Source organism: Thunnus albacares, chromosome 24 (genome assembly GCF_914725855.1).
Source record: "Thunnus albacares chromosome 24, fThuAlb1.1, whole genome shotgun sequence".
NCBI classification, from domain to species: Eukaryota; Metazoa; Chordata; class Actinopteri; order Scombriformes; family Scombridae; genus Thunnus; species Thunnus albacares.
In genome coordinates, this window is record NC_058129.1 from 10,628,927 (window position 1) to 10,645,183 (window position 16,257).

At 37.9% G+C, this 16,257-nt stretch overlaps 2 protein-coding genes across 2 annotated transcripts; both read left to right on the forward strand.

Moving 5' to 3' along the window:
- The first annotated feature begins 67 nt into the window (after positions 1-67).
- Positions 68-5,238, forward strand: LOC122976336 (cytochrome P450 4F3). Its single transcript, XM_044344769.1, has 13 exons — positions 68-933; positions 1,290-1,434; positions 1,613-1,666; positions 1,997-2,124; positions 2,614-2,735; positions 2,821-2,967; positions 3,437-3,566; positions 3,654-3,720; positions 3,932-4,061; positions 4,190-4,323; positions 4,608-4,672; positions 4,761-4,843; positions 4,939-5,238. The coding sequence occupies exons 1-13, from the start codon at positions 730-732 to the stop codon at positions 5,141-5,143; spliced, it is 1,614 nt and encodes a 537-aa protein (XP_044200704.1). The 5' UTR covers positions 68-729; the 3' UTR covers positions 5,144-5,238.
- A 1,238-nt stretch (positions 5,239-6,476) lies between these two features.
- Positions 6,477-14,457, forward strand: LOC122976361 (carcinoembryonic antigen-related cell adhesion molecule 21-like). Its single transcript, XM_044344805.1, has 11 exons — positions 6,477-6,765; positions 8,630-8,785; positions 8,888-9,013; positions 9,217-9,377; positions 10,807-10,906; positions 10,996-11,103; positions 11,207-11,227; positions 12,591-12,611; positions 12,735-12,758; positions 12,837-12,899; positions 13,029-14,457. Exons 1-11 carry the CDS (start codon positions 6,690-6,692, stop codon positions 13,064-13,066), a joined length of 894 nt encoding a protein of 297 aa, XP_044200740.1. The 5' UTR covers positions 6,477-6,689; the 3' UTR covers positions 13,067-14,457.
- Positions 14,458-16,257: the final 1,800 nt, after the last annotated feature.

The window sequence follows — 16,257 nt, forward strand, 5'->3', positions numbered from 1 at the left end:
GCTGAAAAACTCAAAAACATACACCCTATAACAGAGAAACTTGATTTACTCCCGCAAAATTTGACTTACAAAACAAACACTAACTTTACAGTTATTTCCATTATTTTCACACAAGGCCATATGTCTTCGTGTTTTGCATAAATTAGTGCCTGGAGTGAAATAAAGTGCACATATTTGGCATGGAAAAAAAGATGAAAATTGGCCAACTTGGCTAGTTGACTACCTCATTTAAAAATATGTTAATCAATGGGTATTGTCCCTTTCAAATACATTAAATAACCTTATGATACAAATTCTTGTAGGGGCAATTACAGTATATCCCTATCAATAACAATACAGAGACCCATGAAAACACCAGTAAAGCTCTGTTAACTACAACAAAAACAAATACATAAGTAGTATTCAATATATCCACACCTTATATTTTTGTCACAGTCTAAGAGTTGAGTTGTGACATGCAGTATATGAATCAAATCACTGTAGCTGACTCAACATAGTCTAAAAGAGGGCTTGGTTATTTCAACAGAAAAAAGGAATTGATGTTTCCTATAATGGTTACAGCAGCTGTTCCTGTTCAAATATTTGCAATAATGGGTGGAACAGTCACGTTCTGAGTATTTTCGTCATCAACAGCTTCACTTGAGTCTCGCAAGCGAAGCCACTGTCAGAGCAGGACGAGTCTCACGCAAGCTGGACATCTGGATACTCTGCCTCTGTTTCTGTCACAGGATGTCTCTCCTCCAGAGTCTCATCTCTCAGGTGCTCAGCTGGACTGGCCTCTGTCAGGTCCTGGTGGTGGTCAGTACAGGACTGGTCACTCTGGTTGCAGTTTGGACGGCGAGGCTGTTGGCCCAACACGCCTGGTACATGCACAGGCTTTCCTGCTTCAGCAAACCTCCTACACACTCTTGGCTGATAGGCCATCTGGGCCAGGTAGGACACACACACCAGGGCTGGTAAAACACACACTAACATACATGTAATAATGACAGACAATATCCAACTTGTATTACATTTAAATATTTCCACAATGTCACTCTTGAAATGCATTTGAATGATTTGTAAATGGTGAAAAACCACATCAGGAAACCTAATTGCACATTTGTCAGTGTGATACAAGATGTGTTCTGTGTTGCAAAATTACATAACATCCTCTTTTTGATAAATATCCTTTAAAATGCTGCGTAACAATTCAGCAAACTCACTTTATTCACCTTTAATTTGAAAGATAAAGCCATAAAGTAACTGATATGTATTGTAATGTATTGTGATATTTATTTGTGCATCAGATGCGGAGTACAGAGGAAGGTCTCCTCCGGGTGGATGACTTGGTGCAGACATACACACACTCTTGCAGCTGGTTCCTCGGTCCTTTCTATCACCTGGTCAGACTCTTCCATCCGGACTATGTCAAACCTCTGCTGATGGCACCTGGTAGAGTAACACCCCATCAGTCAGATTAAATGGGATATATTTGTATTATTTCCTTAAACGTACAGTATGCATCAGCGGAGATGTTATCAGAACTGCATTAATATTAAACCACATTTCCAAAGGCCCCATTTAATACTTAATGTTATTTTCACGCTCTTCACTGCTTCTCCCCATCCAGCCAGCATCACAGTGAAAGATGAGCTTATCTACGGGCATCTGCGTCCATGGCTCGGTGAGTTGAACAGGCCACCTTGGTCTGTTGAAAGTCTGGGTTTCTCAAAGTTGATACCGGTAATCTGGTTCCACATTTCTTAACACTAAGGAAGATGACAAACCAGTTGAGTAAACCTGTTTGTGTGGGAGTCAATCAGCCCTTTGTCTGCCTTTATTTTCATATATTCAATATACAGTACTGTGCAGTAAGGTTGTTGTCTGATAAAAGTCACATTTTCCTTCATTAAATTGAACTCCTGATGACATTATTGGTGGGTTTTTTTTAAGACTAATAAACAATTTACTATCATCCCCACTTGTAAATCATCATATCTCTATCATGGCCCAGGGCAGAGTCTGTTGGTAAGCAACGGAGAGGTGTGGTCCCGCAGGAGGCGGCTGCTGACTCCAGCTTTTCATTTTGATATTCTGAAGAATTACGTCATCAAGTTCAACACTTCAGCTGACACCATGCATGTAAGACGTTGTAAAAATGCATACAGTGTTCATGTTATTGTTGGTTGCATGTTATTTCTGTTGTATGGTAAATATTGATTTTATACATCAGTACTGGTGTAAAATGTGTGCACAGCCTTTAGTGTCAGAAACATTAACTGCATGTTAATTGCAATGGTGGATTATTGTGGCTGTCTCAGGATATTGCTGGCTTTATCAAAACTTAAGTCACATCCACAAAAATACAATCTGCCATGAGAATTTATAGTCTTAATTTGGGTATAAATGATATTATAATTTCCCAGGGGTTACTAAATGTCTAATTTATTCTTAATTTGTCAGTGAGATTTTTATTTTTGCTTCAAACAACCCATATTTTGGGTCAGATTTTCACCCTGTGCATTTTTTAAAAATGTCCCTGTCTGAAATAAAACCAGGGTTATTACGGTTATGTAGCATTCACAGTAACCATACAGCTACTGGGGCGTTCTCCATGTATGCATCTTTCAGGAGAAGTGGCGGCGTTTGGTGGCAGAAGGCACGACCAATTTAGAGATGTTTGACCACGTCACTCTAATGACCCTGGACAGTTTATTGAAATGCGCCTTTAGCTACAACAGCAACTGTCAGCAGTAAGGACATACACTTAACTATTTTCCACTGATACATTCTATTACTGTTATACTTCTTTTTTTTGAATAACGCCTCTTTCTTCAGCTCCACCAGTGAGTATGTGTCAGCCATAGTGGAGCTGAGTGATCTGATAATAGACCGGCGCCAAAAGATTTTACACCACTGGGACTGGATTTACTGGAGGACACAGCAGGGAAAACAGTTCAAAAAGGCCTTAAGCATTGTACACAGGTAGAGTACATACACAGGTGTGACCTTCTCACTTTTATACAGCAAATAATATAAGAATCTTTAAGTCTACTGTAACACATTTTTACTGAAAAATGGCAAAAACCAAGCTGTTACTGTAATATCTTACACTATGTCCTTTTTGCATTAAATACTATTTATATTCTACTCTTGTATTGTATTCTTGTTATAGAGAATCTCATTTTATTACATTATACTTTATCATATTGAAATATATATTGTATGTTAGCAACCTTGTGTGTTGTAAAGTACATTTTAATGTATCAGAATACATCATATTACATTGTGCAGTATCACATTATAACAACATATTACATCTTATAATATTCAATCGCAACAACTTGCGTCATATCATGTAGTACAGTAACATGTTGTGTTCTAGCAAATCCTACAGCGATGTCTGTTTTATTTGATCATATTCTGTGTTTTGGGTAAAACTTGTTGTTTGCAGGTTTACCAGGGAAGTGGTGCAGCGGCGCCGTGCCCTCATCAGCCAACAGATGGAGACAGAATCACAATCTAATCTCACCACAGCAGCACAGAGGAAGAAAGATTTTGTGGACATCATACTGCTGACAAAGGTGGGACAGAAGACAAAGAGTAACCTTAAATTACTTTAAAAGATCAATTAATTCTGTATTGTGTTACAAAACGCGTGTGTGTTGCAGGATGAGGACGGACAAGGCTTAGCAGACGAGGAGATACAAGCTGAGGCCAACACCTTCATGTTTGCAGGTACAGGTGGAAAACAGTCATAAACTTAGAGAGCTGATTCTGTGCACAGAAATAAGCAATGGTGCATTTTACTGCTTATAAATTCCATTTTTTATTTGTTAGAGGAAGAACTAGTTATTTTTTCCTCAACAGTCTCACTTTAATGTGCAAACGACTCAAAAAAATAACCATTAAATCACAATAAAATTGAACCTTTCTACTTTTTCCACAGGTCATGACACCACAGCCAGTGCGATTTGCTGGACGCTGTATAATTTAGCACGCCACGCTCACTATCAGGAAAGATGCCGACAGGAAGTAATGGATCTGATGCAGGGACGAGACAAACATGAAATAGAGTGGTGAGAACACACACACAAGACCTCAACCACTGGACATCTGATATTCATTTTCTTTGTAAAACTGCACTGTAAGAGGTGGGGAATTAGGAGCATTTAAATGTGAATATGCATTATGCGTGCATTCACAGGGAGGATCTGTCCAACCTTCCCTTCACCACCATGTGCATCAGAGAATCTCTCAGGCTGCACTCTCCTGTACAGGCTGTAACGAGGAAGTACACCCAAGACATGGCGCTACCAGAGAGTCGGACAGTACCACATGGTGAGAGGGATTGACTCTTGGCATCAAAAAAGCTTCAAAATGTTAAAAAAATAGATTTTATTCTTGCATGTCAGCGACCCACTCTAGATCACATACTTCATGGTTTTGATTGGGGATTTCCATTCGAGAAGAGTTTACATTAAGCCAACCTCAACTGGGAAGCGAAAGGTCTGATCAGAATAGTTTCAGAATAGCTTCACTCACTACTGATAACCAGTATTGAGTGAAGCAGTGAATGCAAACTATTCTCTAAATACTTCTTTTTTCCTGTAAACCTTCCCCAGGAGCTATCTGTCTGGTCAGTATTTACGGTACACACCACAACCCTGCTGTCTGGACGGATCCACATGTAAGAAATAAACAATATGTACTTCCATTTTCTTTTCACTTTAGTACAAATCTGTCATGTTTGACCTGTGTGATTTAAACTCTTCCAGGAGTTTAATCCACTGCGTTTTGACCCGACCAACACAGAGGGCCGAGCTTCTCATGCTTTCATCCCCTTCTCCTCAGGCCCCAGGTAAACTGTCTTCATTGTTATAACTTCTAGGCCGAATATGGTCTGACGTTATTAGAAATGTGTCGATAAAGAAAAGGAATTGTGTGTGTTCACAGGAACTGCATCGGTCAGAAATTCGCCCTGGCAGAGCTTCGAGTCGTCGTGGCGTTGACGCTGCTCAGGTTCCGCCTGGCCCCGGGAGTGGACCCCAAACTTGGGAGCAGTTCTGGGGACGTTCGCCGTCTCCCCCAACTCGTCCTGCGTGCCGAGGGAGGCCTGTGGCTGCAGCTGGAGAACTTGGAGGAACCGCAGGAGGAATGATGCAGCAAGTTGCCGTGTTCACAACAAAAATACGCACAAGCTCTGCAAGGCCTCACACCTGGGAGTTTGTAAAGTGCTCATCTTGTCAGTTTATAATTGGATTTTTTAAAGTACTACTGTAAAGATGTAAAACAGTGTAATATGTTTTACATCTACTGTACTGTGCTGTATGCAATACACTGTTCAGAAACTATTTTTAATGTATTAAGTTTTGTTTAAATAAATCCTGAGTTGAAAAAACATATCCCCCTGCTTAAAATCTCCTCTACAGAAAAAAGAGACTTGTGAAGTTAAAATACAGGTTTAGGACAAATAAAAACTTGATTATCCGCAGGACCTGGGCTAGATTAGAGCCTGAATGAACTGGGCCCGGTCAAGCGAGGGCCAAAATCTCCAGGCCAGTGCATTACTCTTTATGTAAAACAGAGAAATGAAATAAAACATGTATAGTAGGGGCGTGCAATAGCATGCTACAGGCTAAATTTGACTCTCTATCAAGTGTAAAAGCAACACACTGTATGTGGCTGCAAATATTTCTGCAGGGACAAAGTACAACAGCACAAACCACTAGAGAGATATTCACCTCTATCTCAACCTTTTAAACTATTATGCAGGCCTCTCAGAAATTTGTGAAAAATATAATCCACTGTTTCTCAGAGCCCTCAAATATCTCGCTTTGTCCACAACCCAAAGATATTCAGTTTACTGTAATAAAAGACTAAAGAAACCAGAAAAGAGTCACATTTTAGAGTCTGAAATCAGAGAATTTGGGCTTTTTCGCTCAAAAAACTGCTCAAAACGATTAATCTATTATCAAAATAGTTAAAAATAAATTTAATAGTTGGCAACTAATCAATCCATTGACTAATCGTTGCAGTGCTGTATCAGACTGCTGTATATTTCAGCTCAAATGGCTGGGGGCTGTCATTATTAAATGTGCTGTAATTAAATAATGGATGGTACTGATTTTCTCTAATCATAAGTGTGATTAGTGCTCTTCTTTTTTTCCGGAGGTTTCCAGCTGTAGTAACAGTCAGTAGACAGTAGGAGGGAGTTGTGTGCAGTGGGGAAATCGGGGGAAATGAAGTTCATATGCAGTTTTTCAGCAATAAAACAATGGTTTCGGATTAGTATTAGACACTACTGTAGTGAGTATCCAACAATGAAGTATATTCAAAATGATATTAAATTATATAACAGCATGTCCTCATGTGGAGGCGTGGACATTGTGAGCCTGCTGTGAGTTCCTTTCTAGATGGTAACCCTAGATTTGCGAAACTCGCGAGATGTGCGGGTAACGGCTACTACTTCTATCTATCTATCTCGCGAGAATCTCGCAAATCTAGGGTCAACGTCTAGACGCGACTCGGTTGAACTTTCACTTTCAGCCTGCTTCAAACTGTCGTCGCTCACGACTTATATTTAGCTTAACGCATGTAGCCTACAACACTTTCTGTTTTGAGTAACGTTGCTTGACATGTTCCTCTCGGCTCACAACGGAAGCAGTTTAGTTTTAACCTCGTTTGTGGCCGTCTAGGTGACGAAGATGTGGCCGCCTTTCACATCCGTGATACTGCGCGGTTGGCTGTGTGTTTTAGTGGCTGTTGTGTCCACAGTTTCTGGTAAGTGTATTTACTGTTAATCGACTTATAGCTGATTTATAGCTTCTTCTCATGGGTTTAATGTATCTTTGTGTCGCAGTATTGAAATGCTGCACATTCATGGCCCCACCCAGTGTAAGACTAGCATGAGGTAGTGAGGAGGTTCACACTAATGCTATCAACTGTCAATAATACAGGAAAGAAAGTATAAATGAAGAGCAGAAGAGAGAATATATACTATAGCAGAGTGGAACTGAAGATTTATTTGAAAGGAAGGCCATGAATTAAAATAGAAAACAGTATATCAGTGGTGGAAGAAGTATTCAGATCATTTACTTAAACGTAAAAGTACCAATACAGCAATGTAAACACAAATCTGTTTTCAGTTTTTGGACTTTTTCTCTAATCTTTAATTTTTTCTGAAATATTGGATCATTTGAACATTTATTGAAATGAAACCATGTGAGAAGTTTAGAGGGAAAAAACACTATTTGGTGGAGCTGCTCATAGACATCTGTAATATGACCCAGACTACACACTGCTTTTTGTATGACGTCAAAAGCCCAAAAAGGTTGGAAACCACTGGCTTCATCTTTAACAATGTGTTATATTTTAAAAGCTTGTGATATTATCCATTGTGTCAAATCTTCATCTGAAAAGCAACTACAGCTGTCAAATACATGCAGTGGAGTAGAAAGTACAATGTTTCCCTCTGAAATGTAGTGGAGTGGAAGTATAAAGTAGCATCAAATGGAAATGAGTAAAGTACCAGTAGGCTACCTCAAGATTGTACTTAAGTACAGTACTTGAGTAAATGTAATCAGTTACTTTCCACTACTGTAAGACTATAATAGTCCAAGCAAAAGAGAACATAGAACAGCAACATACATAAGAAAGTAACAGATTATAAGAGAATAAAGGAACAGAATAAAAGTAGAGGAACAAAGTAGAAACAGAATAAAAAGACTACAGAGAAGAGCAAGAATGAAACAGTCAGTAAGCATACTCTATATTGTCACCTATAAACCATTTTAACATGTAGTTTAGTGAAATATCTTTTTTCTTCTTAAAGAGGTGCTGTACTGATTAAGAGATGCAACAATTAGTCGATCAAAAGAAAACTAATCAGCTACTTTTGATAACTGAATAATTGTTCAAGTAATTTTTCAAGCAAAAATGCCAAACATTTACAGGTTCAGTGCTCTCAAATGTGAAAATTTCTTACTTACATCACTGTAAATGTAATATTTTGGATTGTTGGTTGGACAAAATATGACATTTGAGGACTTTGCCTTGGACTCCAGGATGTCATGATGCGGGTTTTCATGATTTTCGAATGTTTTATTGACCAAATGATTAATTGTGAAAATAAATTGGCACATTAATCTATAATAGAAATAATCATTAGTTGCAGCCCTATAGTGATTTAATATTAGAGTTCAATCAAGATGGGAAACTTACAAGACACTGACTAAATAAATAAATCAAATAAAAAGTAAACATCTTGACTTTTAGTGCCTTGTATGTGTCTGTTAATAAATTTGAAGTTTCTAAGCCCAACCCAAAATAACCCTGATGACATCATCAGGGTTACTCCAGAACCACAAAAGAATTTATACAACTGTTCTCGCTGTTTCTTCACCCCACTGTTTCCCAACTAAAACTCACTGCCTCCAAAATGATCAGCCTTCCTACCACCCAGCCTCCTCAACAACAGAGCCGTAATATGCACAACAATCACAATAAATCACCTCTTCAATCCACTCTTTGCTGTTACTTATGTCCATATCTTAAGAGTCAGTGTCCAGAGTCCTTTTAAAAAAGCATATTTAAAGGGTGTTAAGTCAATAAAAACAGCACACTGAGCTTCATTTTGTCTTCACAGGGTCAATTCTCTACAAGAAGGTGGACGATGATGTTGTCCTCAAACCAGATGCGGGCTCTGTGATTGACAGCACCACAAGTATCATGTGGAAACATGGTTCTGACATTGCTATTGAGTGGGATGGAAATGACATTGATTCCTATCGTCATTTCCAAAGTATAACGAGCCGAGTTTAGCTCAACTCTTGCTTAAATTTTTAATCATCTGTGAGTTTAAGACTTCTGTTTATAAACTAACACTGTCTATGTTTGTTTATAGCCCGTACTAAACTGAACATTTCAAGTGGAGAGATGACGATCACAGGCCTGACTCTGAAAGACAACGGCGTGTACACACTAGAGATAAACGGCAGAACCTACAGTCCAATTACACTGAAAGTCATCTGTAAGTGGATAAATTAGACACAGTTTGGTAAAGTTTATCAAGGTTTTCTCCTGTCCCACTGCTGTCAGATTTTGTCAAAAAAAATCTGTTTGCTAGTTTGTGAGAGAGAAACATCAAGGAAATCAGACAGTGGGAGTAAGAAAACGAAAATGTGACAGGCTTATGGCTTTTTTCTCTTTTTTTTTTCTCCTAAATAACAACAGCTGCCGTCTCTACACCCACTGTCTCTGAAGCCTGTGATGAGGAAAAGACTTCATGTACTTTGACCTGTGATGGCAACATCACCGGCGCTGAACCAGTCACCTATAACTGGAAGTTAGACAATACACCGAGCGTGTCATCTAAGACACACACTGTGTCTAAGGTATTGTTTATAGAGGATGAATATGTTGATCAGTGTGTGTGTGTATTTGTCTCTTATAGTTTTTTTAAACCAAAAACGTTAATAAACTTTACTACAATTCAGCATTATTCCAAAGCGCTGCATTGGCTGATCACACAAGCTCACTGGAGCTGTAACTAATGATTATTTTCATTATCAGTTAATCTTCCCATTATTTTTTTGGATGAATCAATTATTCATTTTGATCTGTAACACATCAAAAACCTGTGAAAAACATCCATCACAATTTTCTACAGCCCGAGGTGATGTCATCAAAGGGCTTATTATGTCCAACCAACAATCGAAAACTCAAAGATATTTAATTTACTATAATGTAAGACAAGGAAAAGCAGAAAATCTGAAATTGGAGAATGAAAACCATCAAATATTTGGCATTTTTTTCTACAAAATAAGATGAATCAATTCTAAAAATAATTGCTGAATTTCTGTTGAGCCACTAATCATTGCAGCTTTAAAGCAGACAGTTCTGGTAGATAACTTTTGCAACATGAACACTGTGTTTCTCCATGATGAAAGTCAAAATGATAACTTTCCAGTGTTGTAAAATCTTAGGGCTGCAACTAACGATTATTTTCATTATTGATTAACCTGATGATTAGTTTCTCCTTCAATCAATTAATCATTTTGCGTATAAAATGTCAAAAAAAGTAGAGAGAAATACCAGTTATAATTTCTTAGAGCCCAAAGTGATGTATTCAAATGTCTTGTTTTGTGTTTGCAACAGTCCAAAACCAATTTTTCCCTAAAACGATTATTCGATTATCAAAACAGCTACAATAAATTTCCTGTCAATCGACTATTTGATTCATTGACTAATCGCTACACCTCTGGTAAAATCCTTTACTGGAATATTATAAACTGTTGTGCAGAGTTTTGGTATCTGATAAACATTCAGACTCATTGATCTACTCAAACTGGACTAGAGGATCGTATTTCATCGGCTGTGTCTGAAATCACACTATTTACTATATAGTTCACTACACTTAACACTTAAACACATTTTATTTGAGTGTCCAATATGTGAAATATATGCACAATAAAGTGCCCTTAAAAATTCCCATAATTGACTAAAAAAAAGTCTCCATGGTATGTACACTACACTACAATCCCACAATGTGAACGTTAAAGTCGGGACGACACACGTGGGACAAGATCTCATTTTACTGCTCACTGTATATAGAGTTAACTATCCAGTGTGTATTATACAGTATAGGGAGTTGGTTACGTGACTAATAGGGATTATTATGAGTATGATAGATGAAGATATTTATTGAATTGGATGAATCCTCAGAGGAAGCGTCTCGTTAAGGCTTGTTACCTTCGGGGAATTTAAACATACAGAAAAAATGAAATGTTTAAATGTTTGGTTGTGATCTAATATTTCTCCTAGGAGAACCACTCAAGCATTATCGAGTTCAGCTGTGAGCTGGAGAATCCAGTCAGCAAGGCGAGCAGCCAACCCATCCCCAACCCTTTCGTCATTGTTAGCGGTGAGTTATCACAGTGAAGCGTTTCTGTTCAACTCCTAGACACAAGAGGAATTTTCCATTGTGGCCCGACTCATTGCTGCTGTTTACAGAACTTGACAAAACTGAAGGAGGTCTGAAAATCAACGCAGGGCTCACAGTGTTCATCTGTCTGCTGACTGTTGTGGTGCTGCTGGTTCTTACTCACAGATGGAAAGCAGGTGACAAATTGTGATCCTGTATTTACTCATTTTATGTGCATTTTATTAATATTAGCAGTTAGACTGATGTGAGATTTTAATCATTCTCTTGATTTTCCTGCAGGGATGTGGTTCTTCCAGAAAGGTAAGAAGTCTTTTAAATCTCTGAAAAGAAGCATTTCTGATAGAGAGGGGTGAAAGTTGGTTATTTAAGGAAAGTAATCTAAAGTATTGTACAGTCTTAGTGGGGTTTTGTTGTGGGGTTTTTTTTGTATTTTTTGTATTTGTGTGCATAACTGGGCACATTAATCCTGTGTTTATTCACTGACAGATGTTGACAGCGGCAGATTTTTCATGTAAAAGCTCCACAGTAAACACCAGAGTTTGGATTCAGTCAAATAGATTCAACCAGTAAAGGTTTTTCCCTCTAAAGCTGAAAAGTTCCCACACGCCCCACATCCAAAAAAACAGGTGCTGGTGGCAGACTGAGGCGCACACAAAAGGAAAAATCTCTGAAGCAAAATGAGTTTCAAATCACACCAAAATGTCATGTTTCAAATGACTTGCTCTTTATAAAAAATTTTAAAAAATGTAAATCAGACTTGTCCTGACCAACATGTTGTGTTATTAAAATGCATGCAGGATTCTTTGGTTTTCTTTCATAGAAAATATGAATTAGGGGACGCCCTATTCGGGGGTTTATGGTAAACTTAAGTACTTTTCAACCTGAACCCTATTTTCTCATCTTTTTGTGTCTAAGTAACTGTTTCATGGTTGCCGGCTGCAGCACTCTCACACAAAAACTGACTAATTTTAAAGATTTTTGTCCCCATTAATCACTGAGACACAAAATGATGGGAAAATAGTGTCCAGGTTGAAAAATACCAAAGTTTCCCTTTAAGATGGCGATGCTGAACTGCTTTGTTGCATCTCTCCCCCTTATTTCTTGTCATGTCTTCACTATCCCAATGTAATGATGGCAAAAAAATAGCCCAAAAAATGTGAATTACAACATTTTATTATAAACTGGACATAATAATTTCTTTTTTTTTTTTTTTTACAATTTAAGACATCTTAGGTTTGAATTTAGGGTAGAATTAAGAAATATCAGTTTGGTTGGTCCAGCAGACATCGTGTTATCAACTCTGAAGGTGATAATGTGATCATTTACATTTAGTTGTTGTTTTTAGCAACACACTGCACCTCAAAAAAACCTCCTGAACACATTCATGCTCACAAGAGGAAGAAACTTATTGATTTCTACGACTTTTCCTGTTGCACCATTAGACCAAATAATAAATTCTTAAATGACCCATTAGTCTGAAATACACAGTTCTACACTTGTTAATGCTGAACACATCCAGAATGATTACTTTTTTTTTTAACTTAAATTTTAACCTACTTTTGAACGTCTGCACTTTGCTAAGTTATTTCTTGTTTATATGAAGCAAACAGTGATAAATATGAACTTTTTAAAACATATTTCTGCTGTAATTCTGTCCCTGCAGCCTCCATGCCGTGGGAAGCAGGTCAGTAACTTACATAACTTACACTATTCTCCCTGTTTATACTTTGAAAGTGTTGTTTGAGACTGTGCTGTTTCTTTGCTGCGCTGTCTCACTGTCTCACTGTCTATTTTTCCACCACTACAGACTTTTGGAGGAAGGACAGGCAACGTAAGTTTCAGCTCACAGTCTGTTTCCGTTAATACGATTGAAAAAAAATTGACATCCACTATCTTACTATTAATCCAGCAAGAGCTGCTGCTGAATCTAATGGCACCCCTGCTCGTCAAGATGAGGCAAAAGCAGAAGACGGTAAGATAATACTGAAAAATCACCTGCTTGTGTCTACATACATATTTTACATATTTTGAGTTAACAAGTGATGTTAAACCTCCTCCACTACCACTACTAACTTGTATTTCCTGTTATTTATGTTGGCAGAGGAAACACGAATGGCTTTGACGCCAAGCAAACTGTAAAACCAGATGGTCCACAAGATCCAGAGTAACGCTGAGATGTTTTAGGAAGTGCTCATGTTGAGTGAAATTTTACTAAAAGTGCGTATACAAATAATACAAACAACAGCACTAAAAGTCAAGGGTATGGGATCAGTCCAGTGGTTTTTACACTGCACAATATTTCTTATTTTTTGAAGCAGTCTAAAATTAATAATAAAGCAGATAGTGACAGTGAAGTTATCTTAAAGCTACTTCCAAATAAATACGTTTTTGATCTTTTAAACTGACTAAAAGTAGGTATTAAGGCATGTTTGAGGTTTTTCTTTTACTCTACCTGTTTATGTGAACACATTAAATCAACATTTGCATTGAATAGATGTTTTTAAGGCTGCAGTGCTGCCGCTGACATCCATTTATCTAGCTATTATCGTCATTAAGTCACATGTATTAAAACAGTATTTAAAAAATACTAAGAAGGGAGATTATAAAGTTAAGTTTTTAAAAAATGGAATAAAAAGAGAATAAGACTAAAGTTCAGGTATCATGTAGGGATAAATAGAGCTGAAATGAATTAAAAGCTCTGACGTTGAAGAACAGAATTTTCTAGAGAGGCAATGAGGTGCCTTAAAGTTTAGACAATAGCAGGACACCCAGCGAAGTGCGCTTTCATGTGACCGACAGCATACCGGACACCAGCTGGCACCTCCAGCACATTACAGCAGAGGCCGGAGAGGATCAGAGTGCTATCAGAGGCAGGTTCTGGTGTGGATCCATGCAGGCTCTTTGTGGGGAGGAACTGTACTGACAGCAGAGGGGGGAAAAGGAAAGCTATTGTCTGGTTTGGGCCGCCCGCTCAACCAACAATCAAAGCATTGTTACTCGTTATGTGTGTGTGTGTGTGTGTGTGTGTGTGTGTGGCAAGTATGTAATATCAAACAAAGTCAATCATTTTTGTTGTTTTTTTTTGCCATTGAATGTTTATGTTATGTTTATGTTTTATCACTCCTGCAAACCAGAATCCCTTAAAACACTGACCTTACTTTACTCATCTCCAGCTTCGAACGTTAATGTTTTAATATTTCCTCTGTGTTTTTTAAATTCTGATGTTGAAATGTCTTTTTTGTGTCCTTCAGATGCACTGTGTCCATGTTTAAATGGAGGTTGATGGGGTTTCCTTTGGCACTTACTTTTCTTTTTTTCTAAAGACACTCATTCTTAGTTTTTCCTTGTATTTTTTTATAGTTAAAAGAACGCCACTTTCTATGATCAAATCATCCATTTTTCTAAACACAGTAATGAGTTTCAGATGATTAAATTATCTGTAAAGCTCTTTTTTTTAAATGCAAAGCAGGACTAATTAATTGAAAGCATCAATCAAGAATGAATTATAGCATCTTTCAACCAAACATTAGGGAAAAAAAAGATCAGACATTCCTGTGTTCTAACATTTTTTTAGAAAAAAGGCACTGACCTATTGATGCTCTGTTAGATGAGTATTTAATGTGATTTGTTGCTGTGTTTGTGGACTTAAAGAATGTGTGTATGTGTGTGTGTATATATATGTATATGTATTATATGTTTTTATATGAGCTAATAAAAAAAACAACCTGAATGAAGCTTGTAGTTTTGTAAATCGACTCACATGAAGCTATTTTGACCACTTGGCAGCAAGTCGACACTTTTCACTGTCACTGATGAAACGCTGAGTCATGTGTACTGAAGGTTAGATCACTTCTCCAAAACAGATTGTTGGACAAGGCAGCTGGCACCTTTTCAGAGGAACAATGTTTTCCTGATGATATAATTATTTAAAGGCCTGGACGAGCACAAATGTCCTCCAGTTAAAGAGCAGCAAAACTGAAGTTCTCCTTATTGGCACTCCAATTCAGATTCAGTCATCTCCCCCTTTCCTCCTCAGTCACTAAATTTTGGTGTTAGGTTTGACCCTCAGCTGACTTTTGATGACCATATAGGACATCTATGCAAAACCCCTTTCTACCATCTCAAAAATATCTCTAAACTCTGCCCCTCTCTAACCCTGTCAGATGCAGAGAAACTCCTCCATGTCACAGGGATCCCTGGCAGGAGCGTCCAAAAGCTCCAGTAGGGAGAGTGGGATAAGATGAGCCAATTTTTAAGGTCTTTAGGTAAGAAAAATGAGACAGAAGTAGAATGAAAACATCTACCTTTATTTCAGGATGTCTTTTATCAAAATTGAATGTATCTATGGCAAAGGGACCTGAAAATATGACTTCTCAAAAGAACGTGTTCAAATTGCCTCGGGCTAGGGGTAAGTTGATCCAAATGGGTGGATAAGTTGAGCTATCTGGAGGTAAACTGACCATCTGACTTTTTAAGACCATTCAACAAATAACTATTCAACGTTCCTTGCAGTTCCTCAAGCCTTTAGAGGTTGAAGTAGCTTCTTCAACTCATCACTCAGTGGGAAAGATGCCTCATTATTTTGTCTTGAATATAAAGATGGTGTCAAGCCACCTTGAAGGCTGAAAACCTTCCTAAAGATGTCGCTTCAGGCATGTGACAGGAAAGACGGTGGAGTGCCGTAAAATTCTTGAACCAATCTCGACCTAAAAAGGTAGGCTGTAATTCATTCTATCATGGTGCTGTATTAAACTACACAAGATAAGTTATCTATGTTGACCTAATGAATCATGTGATTTCCTACACACTCTACCTGCTTAACCCTTCTTTTTCCAGTTTTTGGGGACAGGAATGTTTCTTCCTGCTAATTCCAATGCCAGTTCACAGTATTTCTTTGGAGTAAGGTCATGAAACTGGTCAGCCAGCGTCATGATATGGTCTACAAGCTCCTTGTCTACTAACTCCTCTGGGAGGACCCTCTTTGCTCCTGCTGTCCACTGTACCCTTTTCACTTTCTTTAACTCCTTTTTTATGACCTGACAATACCACTGATCTGGTGAATTGTCCATTCTTGACATCTTTTCAAAGGGTGTTTGGCCCTAGCTCTTGTAGGTACTTGGCATGATAGCTTAAACTTTAACTTTAACTATTAACTATTAACTTAAACAATGTTTAAGTTTGAACCACTGGCTCAATTTACCCCATAGCCTTTGTCCACCACTTTGGAAAAAAAGCAATTCAAGCTAATCTTCAGCTAAGTGATTCACATGGTTTTATTCATTCGCAAATCACCAACATGTATAATACATATTTTTAGATTTGGATAAATT